Source organism: Alnus glutinosa, chromosome 10 (assembly GCF_958979055.1).
Source record: "Alnus glutinosa chromosome 10, dhAlnGlut1.1, whole genome shotgun sequence".
NCBI lineage: Eukaryota > Viridiplantae > Streptophyta > Magnoliopsida > Fagales > Betulaceae > Alnus > Alnus glutinosa.
The window spans coordinates 20,780,495-20,791,866 of record NC_084895.1 but is presented as its reverse complement, the minus strand read 5'-3'; the positions used below and the strand labels follow the sequence as shown (position 1 = coordinate 20,791,866).

At 32.7% G+C, this 11,372-nt stretch overlaps 1 protein-coding gene across 1 annotated transcript; it reads right to left on the bottom strand.

The window, feature by feature from the left end:
• Nucleotides 1-2,725: 2,725 nt before the first annotated feature.
• Nucleotides 2,726-4,153, bottom strand: LOC133879184 (UPF0481 protein At3g47200-like). Its single transcript, XM_062317720.1, has one exon. The coding sequence runs from the start codon at nucleotides 4,151-4,153 to the stop codon at nucleotides 2,726-2,728; it is 1,428 nt and encodes a 475-aa protein (XP_062173704.1).
• Nucleotides 4,154-11,372: the final 7,219 nt, after the last annotated feature.

Below are 11,372 nucleotides of genomic sequence, written 5' to 3'. Positions count from 1 at the left end.
ATAATAGCTAATTATTTTGTAACCAACATGTAATGGAAATCAACAAGAAGTAGTCCTTCACTTACCTTGTGTTCTCCTCTTCTCCTTCTTCCCTTTTCTGTTTCTTCTTCTCTTTATTTCTAACATGGTATCAGAGCCTGAATTGGCCAATGCCAAGTCTTTCGATCCTTCCTATGGCAACCACAAATCCCTCATCTTCAAACACTTCACTAACACCCACATCCACTCAAAATACTGTCCTTGCAAACAAACATCTGCCAAACGCTTGAAACTCTTGCCCCCCATCAAACGTTCTAGCTCTATGTAAATTGATCAACACCCATAGCCAGTTCGAGTCTCTATACCACAGCCGTCTCAACTCTGAAGACGATACTGACCCAACCAATGCCCAAAAAAAAAAAAGGCTCTCTCGCCCTTAGTTGGCCCTCTTCTCTTTGGCTCATTGTTGGCCCAATTTTTAGCTTGTGACAAATGTTGAAAAGCCCAAGCCCATTTAAGCCATTTGTTGGCTCTTTTCTCTTGGCCCATTGATGGCCCAATCTATTGCTTGTGAAAAATGTTCAAAGTCCCAAGCCTATTTGGCTATTTTTCTTGGCCCATTGTTGGCCCAATTTCTTGCTTGAGACAATGTTTAAGACTCAAGCTCACTAAAGCCCTTTGTAGGCTCTTTTCTTGGCCCATCGTTGGCCCTAATTCTGGCTTTGAGACACTGTTTGAGAACTCAAGCCTATTTAAGCCCTTTGTTGACTCTTTTGGCCCATTGTTGGCACAATTTCTTACTTGAGGCAATGTTTAAGACCCAAGTTCACTAAAGCCTTTTGTAGGCTATTTTCTTGGCCCATAGTTGGCCCTAATTCTGGCTTTGAGATACAGTTTGAAAACTCGGGCCAATCCCAAAAAAAAAAAAAAAAAAAAAATTGATGCGAAGAAGCAAAAGACAAATTGAAGGAAGTTTCTCCCATCAGTTTGTGGGGGGATGTTAGAGGATAAACCTCTGCAGCAAGCAAGTCACCACTCCTCTGCAGCAAGTCATCCACTGCATCAGCACATCGCTACATCAACTCTACTGCATCAGCACATCTCTTCATCAACTTCTCATCCACGGAAGCACATCTCTACAACATCAAGTTACCATTGCAGAACACACAAGTCACAACCAAGCCATACCTCTGATCTCTTGCCATTCCTCAACCCATACCACCACGTGCTTAGCCTTTAGTTTATCTCTTTGTACTCTGGTCTTTACTCTTTCTTAGGTCTATATATTAGCTAATTATTTTGTAACCAAACATGTAATGGAAACTAGCAAGATGTAGTCCTTCACTCACCTTGTGTTCTCCTCTTCTCCTTTTTCCCTTCTCTGTGTCTTCTTCTCTTTATTTCTATCAAGATGTACAAATTTTTCATTAAGTTTGTGGAACCACATGTAAGTCTCACAGATTTAATGATAGATTTGTCAAAATGATGTGCAAGTGAATGATACTAAACACATCTCACTTTTGTAAAAGCTGAGAAAAATAGTTTATTTTGTGCTAATTATGGCTTTACTTTTTTGATAATTTTAAATTAAATTTGCTTACTTTGTTATAGCAGACAAATTTGCTTAAAGGGCTTTCTAGTCTTTCATTTACAAAGAATGGTTTAAAGTGAATCCAGCCAACTCTCATCTTCATTGACTTTCTTCTGTTAGTTTCATCAACATTTTTTGTACCCCAAAATTATTTACTCCCTTTAGTATAAAGTATTGATTAAGTGATTAAATTTATATCTTCCTCTAAGTTTAAGCTTTTAACATAAGTGGTGATCTAACAGTTTATATTTCTAATTCATTTTTATTGGAACATCCTTGGTGCATATTTGTTTACAAGGAATGAGAAAAACTTCACTTATAACATCTGATCTTTCATTACTTTTGCAATTAAGTACTTAAACTTTAAAAAGTGTCAATTTAAAGTATCCATCTTTCAATTTTTTTTCAATTTCAACCGTCCGTTAGGATTTTCTGTTAAATCTTATTAAAATTTCCAAAATACCATTTCATTTTTTTAATAAAAAAATTAGAAAAATTTAAAAGATTTAGGCATGATTATTTTTGCAAATTCCGTTAAATTTTGATTAATACCTATATCCTAGCAATTTTATTCTTTTTTTTTTTTCCTAAAAAAATTGAGGGGGGGGGGGGGGGGGGGGAGGGTTTATTTTAGGAATTTTGACAGGATTTAACGGAAAATTTTAACGAAATGTTGAAATTAAAAGAAATTGAAAGATTGATAATACCTTAAATTGACACTTTTTAAAGTTTGAGTACTTAATTGCAAAAGTAATTAAAGATCAGAGAGGTTATAAGTGAAGTTTTCCCCCAAAGAATGAAATAAAATTAAATCAATCAAGCTTAAACATTCAATTCAATATTTAACTAGATTACAATCTCAGTCATAAAAATAGAGCATAGAACTTTATTTATTGAAGTACACATACACTCTCCAGTCTCCACATATATATGCTGAAACAATATATATGTAAACACACAAATTAAAATGAAAAAAATTGATAAAACCTCTGAATTAAGATGGTGATCATCAGAGGATATCACAAACTCACAAGCCAAATACGACGAGTCACGAGTAGAAAGTTTAGATGCAATTAATATTCCATTGCAACTAATTAAAGCAAAGCACTCCAACAAACGCTAATTAACCACACATGCAGATCGATGCTTCATTCCTTATTTGTTTATCACAAAAGGTCGAACCAAACCCCATATCTGGTCAAGCGTGACAAAAATTGCAAATGTTGTTGCCGCGCCTCTCCAAAAATCACAAAAAAACTTGCTTTTCATGCCTGCCATGATGCGATTCCAAGGGTTCTCATTGTATGTATTAATATCTTTACCTAAATCGGAGTAACAGGTTTGAGGTACCGTAATCTCAAGGCAAAGTTTGTTAATTAGTTTCGCCACTGCTTCGTTGCTACCGATACAGTTATCAATGATCCTTTTCTCAACGAGCAAATCCACATCTTTTTCACTGTTGATTAGATAGTCCAATAGTTCTGCATAATTGCATATGTAAGGTTGAAATGGATAATGACACTGCTCCAGGGCGATGAGGTTTCGGAAAGTAACTTCAGTATTGTCGTCAATGACAATGACTGGGATTTCCAAGATAGGCTGCATACGCTCCAACCTCGGAAACGTCTTTTTCAAGCATGGTAAACAAGCCAAGAGCCATGACAAATTGAAGCATGGAAAGTTTCTCAAGCACGGATTCATAACAAATCTTATATCAAGCAGTAAGCGTCTATCATTTTTACCTACGACTTTGAATTTCAATCCTGCGTCCTCAAGCTTTGTGGCACAAATTCGACTATCCAGATCATCACCTTTGTTAGGTTTCATCTGCAGGCCTGGTACTGAACAAAAAAAGTATCTTAGCAAATCTGTGAAATGTTTTACTTCCTTGTTGTCGATGATGGAGTCTTTTCGCTTATCATAGTATTTAAAGAAATTGCAGGAAAGCCTAAGAAAGCTGGGAGCATCCTGTTTCACAATTTGCTTGTCACCTTCTTCACCATAGTTGTAACTGGGAGAGTCATTGAGGGCGAACATATATAATTTCTCAAGAATAAAGAAAGGAACTTGATTCTCAAGTAATATCAAGTCATTTACTATACCATTGGACATCCATGGGTTAAGTTGAATATAATCTTCTTCTTCATCTTCAAGCTTTAAGAAGAGCTCAATTATAAAGATGGCATCCAATAGAATCATTTTCACAAAATGATTATCACTTCCGAGTATACAGTCTTCTGAATAGCAATGACTGATTTTTTCTTTGTCGACTTTAACGATCTCCAGAAGATCCTCCTTGCTCTTCCTGGTTCGTTTCAAGAAATCCTTAAAATGTCTCACTTTGTGCTTTTCCATGTCCTTGAATTCATTTCCACTATGATGAAAGGGGCCGATTGAGATTAACTTCGGGGTGTAGGCTTCTTCATTTATCTTGCGTAGATTCTTGGGAACCCTGTAGATACAACATTCCGGCCACTTCGGAGGGGGCTGCTCCGATGAAATGTTAATTATGGCAAATAGGTGCTCGCATTCATCAAGTTCTTTTCCAATGCAAATTATGGAATCGCTATCCTTTTTTTCCATCCCTCAAGAAGTTTGTTTTCCTAGTGACAAATAACCAACAATTAATTAGTGGCAATATAATACAATCTAATCGTCACCTGATTCACCTGCATGTGGATAGCTTATTACAACGAGAAATTATTGTTGTATAATTTTTGTACACTTCCAACAACCTTTTTTTAAACTAATCATTGAATCTATTTTCCTATATGTGAGTCGTGCATATCGAATGGTTGATTTAAAAATAAAAAAATAAAAAATTATTGAACTTATACATGAGTTGCACAAAAATTATAAACATATCATAAATCATATCTCTATTTCAATAGGCAGCAATAGTAGCATCCATTACTGTATGTCACTTTTCACCCCCTCCCCCCCCCCCCCCCCCCCCCATATACTTTCTTATGATCTTTTTTCTTTTTTAAAAATTAAATGGATTATAGAGCAATTTTGTCAATGCAATTGGAGATGTGGAAATTCAATCGAACAGGATTAATATTTATCACATTCTGTAACATCGGATATTCCATTTTTTTTTTCTTCCCAACAAGGGTCTTGTCTAGGTATGTTGGGTATATATATAGAAATATTTCACTTATAACTCTGGATCTTTCATCATTTTTGCAATTAAGTACTTAAACTTTAAAAAATGTCAATTTAAGGTATTTATCTTTCAATTTGTTTCAATCTCAACCTTCCGTTATAATTTTCTGTTAAATCCTATCAAAATTTTCAAAATACCCGTGTGTGTGTTTTTTTTTTTTTTTTTGAAAAAAAATTATAAAATTTTTCAAAGAATCAAGCGTGGGTATTTTTACAAATTGCATTAAATTCTAACCAACACCTAAATTCTTGCAATTTTTTTTCTTTTTTTTTTAAAAAAAAAGAGGGATAATTTGAAAATTTTGACAGGATTTAATAGAAGATTCTAATAGAGGGTTGAAATTGAAAAAAATGGAAAGATAAATACCCTGTATTGACACTTTTAAAGTTTGAATACATAATTGCAAAAGTGATGAAAGATCAAGAATTATAAATGGAGTTTCTCCCATATATATTCACACAATTACTGTCTTTAGAAGAATTAATGAGATAACAAAACAGAAAGTCTTGTTTTTTATTTCAAATATTTTTTTAAAAAGCTCGCAATCATTGATAGTCAAAGGCAGCTCTTCCTTTTTTTAAATGATTTTGAGATTTTCTTTCCAACGACTTTCTTTAAATCTCTATTTTTCCTACTACAATATAAATAATAGGTTAATAGAGGACCCTAGTTTTAGTCCTCACATGTAGTTCTTTCTCCATCACTTTCCTATGTTAAATTTTAAAGTATGTTTTCTAGAATCCATAGTTATTAATTTTCTTGTTTTGAGTGATGTAGTGATGAATTAATGTAATTTTAAATGTGGGGGGACTCACTTGCACATGATGGATGACACATGTCATTCTCTCCTTCTTAGCCTTTCCACCCTACCATCTTCTACCTTGGTCATCTAACCATCACTACCCTTATTCAACCCACTTCATCTTTCAATACAATCTTATACCTTCCCAAGGAACATTATTATCATTTTATCTACAAATTCGTTGTTCTTCCTTGGTCACATGAAAAGTCATGCTTATCTTCTTAAGTTAAGTGTAAGAATACTCTAGAACCCTTCCCTAACCCTTATATATATCCTAGCCATGCTTTCAAGTCTCTCATTCCATCATATCCCACCAAAACCTTCTTCTATCTTATGCAAGTGTTGTCCAACCCAAGTTTTTTCTATTGTTGTATTATTTCATAAATAAGAAGTACATTTTCCATTTAGTTTTGATCTCTCTTCTATTTTTGGTTGTGAGTCCTTGGGTTAGTGTAACTTTGTTGCACTACTTGAGAATCGGTTGTTCCTAATATTTGGACACCGTATTTCTCTACATCCTAATCTTTTGTTTTTTCGTGTTATGATAACAGAAATTTTGAGTTTGAAGTCTCACTCCATATTATAGTTCTCATTTAAATGAAATATTTTACGTGTTAGAACTATTTATTAAGAGAGAGTTTAATTCCATAAGTAAATAGGCATAATAGAATATATTCATTTGATTATTAAATTTATTATTTTCGATCGACTTAAACTTTTAAGATAACTGATAATTTTTAACACAAATTTTCACCTTGTAAGTAATTGGTATGAAGATATTTAGAACAATTATATTAATGGCCGAGCAAGCTTGTATGTATGCATGATTGAGTCATATTATATACAATAGTCCAATGTACTGAATACATATGTACGGAATATGAGCACAATAAATAAATATTAAAAGGGAAAATTACAGTGCTCATAAAAAAAAAATAAAAAATAAAAAAGAGAAAAATACAAATATCACGTTTGGATTTTGATACCAGTGTCAATTTCGTCATACACTTTAAATTTTGAACAATTTAGTCATATTACTTAACATTTATGACAAATCAAACATTATGTTAAAAAATTCTAAAATTTAGAGCATTCATAATGAATTCTTTACTTATAGCTGTTCTCTAAAATTTTAACAAAACTCACAGAATAAATGATTTAACAAACTCGCTACTCAATGTTAAATTTAACTTTTGTAAGTAATAGTCTCTAAATGTAAAGAGTCCAAAAGTAAAAGTTAAAGATTTTTAACATTCTTTCTCGTTCATGCTTTTCTTCTTTCCTCTCAACTAAAGTAAATTTTTAATGCAAAAAGTTCATCTAAAATAGGTATGATTTTCCACCATGTCATCAATATTAGTAAAATGATAGTATTTATTCCTTATATTACAAAAAATATAAGAACTTATTTCCATACGTTCTCCTTTAGGAGTGTTTAGGTGGGCGGTTAAAAATCAATCCACATCTGTTAACCGCTTATCTGCATGGGTTACAAAATGATTTTCAACCCCTAAATCCAGGCTGACAGATGCCTATTTGCTATCTATACATATATGAGTAGATAGTGGAATATGGGTAGGCGGAGGCGGATATTAAAAAAGACTGCATAGTCTGCACGAGTGATTTGTACAAAAAAAAAAAAAAAAAAAAAAAACTGTCTTTGTGTGCTTATGGGCAGATTTCACCCGCCCTTAAAGAGTTAGGCAGTTACTAAAATCCGTCTTTCACAAAGTGCAGATGTGGAATAAGAGTATTATTTGCCTATATAGTACTGCGGCTTACACTCCAACTATCTTTCTTACTTACTCAATTGATCATGCCACTATCATGATTAAGTTGCCACTTCCAGTGGTACAAAAGAGTGTTGGCAAAGTGATTTTGCTGACTAAAATGCAATTTAAAACTAAATCAAAGGAAATATATCGTTTGAGAGTGTGTTTTTAAAATTTACAATTTAGAAATATAGAAAATTCTGCATTTTCAAATTGTAGGCAAAGGAATGCGTTTTCAAAAATGCACAATTTTAAAGGCTAAACTATGATTTTAAGAGTCGAACTACAATTTTACTAAATGCATAAATATATTTTTGAAAATTGCTATTTTAAAACCGCATGTTTTGAAATTGCAAATCAAAATAGACCATAAATCATTCTATTATAGTTTCAATTTTTTTCAAGATTTGTTTTTCTGTCACTAGTAGCTTGTTTTATTTTTGCTTCTAGTTTTCTATCCATTTTTGTCTTAAGTAACACTTTCGTATCCATAGACAAAAGGATCCATGGACCGTGGTTGCATTACTTAATTATTTAAAATAAATTATGATGGCCGGATACTCAATAAAACATTGATTAGATTTAACAAAAAATTTAACTTACACTTTGATTTGTCGTCAATGCAGTATGTATGGACTAAATCGTTCAAATTATACTTTTAATTTTTTTTTTTTTAAAAAAAAATAGTTCAAATTGAAAGTGTTGACGTGTCGTACTCAATTGACACCTACGTCATTGTCTAAAGGTAATACTTGTATTTGTACCTAAAAATAATTCAGTAGACATTATGATCAATAACAAAATAAAGTGTTTTTCAAAAAAAAAAAAAAAAAAGGATAATAATAGTAACAATAACAAGTAAGTGAAGTGATGGAGGAAAGAACCTGCGAATTTTGCTTTGAAGAATGCTTATACTCGATCTATCTTGGAGCTCCACTTAAATGCCAAGCTGATATCAAATCTCTCACTTTCTCATTATAATTCTACACTGTCCCCTCACTTTCCCCGGTACAGTCCTATTTATAATATTCTCTCAAAAATAACAAGCATATAACACTTTACGCTTTTAATATCGTCGATCTCACAAAATCAAAAACATTTTAAAACTAGAATTTAATTCTGTCATTCTCACAATTCACAATCTCATCTTGCTAAAAGGTGATTTCATTCCTTTATTGAGAATGACTTGGTTTGGAGGTAATAAGAAATACATGCGTAACACATGGTGCTTTTGCAGAACGAGAAAGAAAGAAAAGTAAAAGAGACGAAAAAAAAAAGTATGCCGTGTAAAGCTTTGTTTAGCTATGTACGTTTCTTGTAGCATTAGTATCTTGTTCCAACAAGCAAAACCAAGTATCTTGTAGCTTAGGAATAAAGCTTTATTTAGCTTCGTTTCTTGTAGCATTAATTTCTTGTTCCAAAAAGCAAAACCAAGTATGATGTAGCTTAGGAAAGATTAATGTCGGAAATCATATTTTTATTGGGTTTCTGTTTTGCTGTTGCGAGTTTGGGATTTCTATGAGTATATCTAATTGATGGACAAAATTTTTGGTAAATGATGGTGCATGGTGGGAACCCTTTTTTTTTTTTTTTTTTTTTTTTTTTTTTTTTTTTTTTCGTACATCTTGAATTGGCCCCAAATGGTTAAATGAGTTCTGAAATGGATTGAGACTAAATTAATTGATGGTTTGTTGTTTTTGTTATACTTATTAGTTGGTTTAACTGAAATTTGGTAATTCCTAGAAATTGAAATTGATTGGTTGAAGTTTGCTGAGATTTTGGATTGAAGGAAGCTTGATTGTAATTTCTGATTGGGTTATTGAAGTAGCCGATTGTGGTAAATTTTTGGTTGATTTTGTTGGTTCTTTGGTGGTTCTGCTGAATATATGCCAAATAGCCAGTTGGTTTGCTATGGCAAAATGGAAGAAGAGAGGATTTTGGAGTTTTGGTTTTGGTTTTCTGGTTTACTTGATTGGGAATGCTATTCTTCAATTTTGATCGATTTAGAATACATGTAATCAATTATCTCAATGTCATATTCTTAAAGTTTGATTTAGAATACACGCTATCAAATCTGTTAATTAGCATATACATAATCAATGAATAAGCATAACTCATCTTTCGGTAATGTATGAATTGTTATACTTAAACTAAACTAACTAGAGTGTAGAGCAATCCATCATTTTTTAAGCATGACCTATCAAACATTGAAGATGAATGGATAACATTGATCCTGTTTTTGCGTATCTTGCAAGAAAGCTCAAGTGCTCAAAAGAGTTATATGGTTTTTAGTGGTTATATAAGTAATCTGAGATGTACATAAGAGTTAAAATGATCTAAGTTTGAATAAATTTAATGTTAACATTGCCTATAGCTTTGAATGAGGATGATTTTAGAGAGCTTGTTGTTAGCGTCCTTTCTTTTTTTCTTTTCGAATTCGCATTTATTTGAGCAGGGCAGATTGAGTAATGCTAAAAGTTCCTCATGTGTCATTTTTGTGTCTCTCTAAAAATGAGGTGGCTTTTAAATTCACCATTGAACTTGTGATCGATCACTATTGAATTTTGATCAAATAGTAATTTCAAAAGCTACCTCATTTTTAGAGAAACACATGAGAGACTTCTAGAATTATTAAAGCATGTTTATTTGGTGGCCTATTGATTAATTCGATGGAATTTTCATGCTTCCATGAATAAAGTTCAATGAATTAGGTAGTTTTGTCGTGCTTTTCTTTCCTGTTAAGAATTTGTGGACGAATTTGTTTGGAGATAGAAATGCAGAGGGGAGAATGAAAGAGACTTGCACGATTCGAGACAATTTGTTAGGAGAGAAAGATAAAATTAAAAAATTGTTGAGGGGCAGGTTCAATTGGTTTTCTTTTTTAAATAAGGGGGTTGATAAGGTAGGGTAAAGGAGAACTGTTTTTGTTTGTTACTATTAAAGACTTGCGGGAAAGTGGCGGAAAATGATTGTCGCCGATAGAAAAGGTAAACCATTGGTGCCGACCTCATTGGATGCGGTTGGTGTAGCATAAGCTCCAAGCTTCTTTATAGCTGGTTGTTATCTTTGTTCTTTTGTTCTTTCTTTTGTTTCTTTATTGTTAGCGAATCTCTTGGTAAAAAGTTATCCAGTGTTGATCTCTGAAATCTAGTGAAATTTTCTTTGAAAAAGGATGGTACTTTGCTATTTATCTTGTATAGATAATTAGATATATTGTTTTAGCTTTAGGTTTGAATTTGAGTTGTCATAGTATTCTTGATTATATACATGGACTAATGCGAGGAACGACATTTATATCTTACAATGTTTACGTAGTAGACTAATAGTTCTAATCAACCCTTAGATTAATCTTTGATTGGGACGGTAACATCAATATTTGAGAGATAAAAAATGTGGTTTATAGCATTACTTGCCGAATATGTATCTTCTTTTGTCAGTGTTGATCCATTTTTTATAATCAGCATCGGTAAATAAAAAGCTCTGCGTTAATCATTTTTTACAAAAAATAAGAAATAAAAAATAAAAAAAGAGAGAGAAGAGGAAGCAGTAATTGGCGAAGTTTTGGGCCTTAATTTTGTTTGCAACTGAAGTTTCAGCTGGAATCTACCTTGCTACGAGGAGGCAATTTGACACACAATGACGAAGATTAATTTTCCTTGTGTTTGAGGTCATATTATCATCTGTGTTTAATATTCAATTTACACTGCATAATTAGAGAAAAATCTGAACTTGATTGTTGATGTTACTATACAGAAATGCAGAGGAGCAGCTGCCACACATGCAAGAGTGGAGCTATTTTCTGCTCAAGGTTGTCGAGTGGTGATGCTATATAATCTGAAATGTTGGCCATTTTGAACTTTTAAGAGAGTTGAGAGCTGGTGCAAAATGAGATAGTTCACTCTCCACAGTCCACAAGCTGCATTCTGGAAACCAGAAGCCTGGACTTCATGTGGATCCAACGATAGTGTGGTGCTTGTTGTGTACCTAGTAGAAGTGAATGGTAATAACATAGTAGTGTCAAAAACAATCTTTTATACCACCATTATTCTACTATGTTGA

Bases quoted from the DNA above. Each gene is read 5' to 3' on its own strand.
- LOC133879184 (XM_062317720.1), bottom strand. From the start codon at position 4,153: ATGGAAAAAAAGGATAGCGATTCCATAATTTGCATTGGAAAAGAACTT.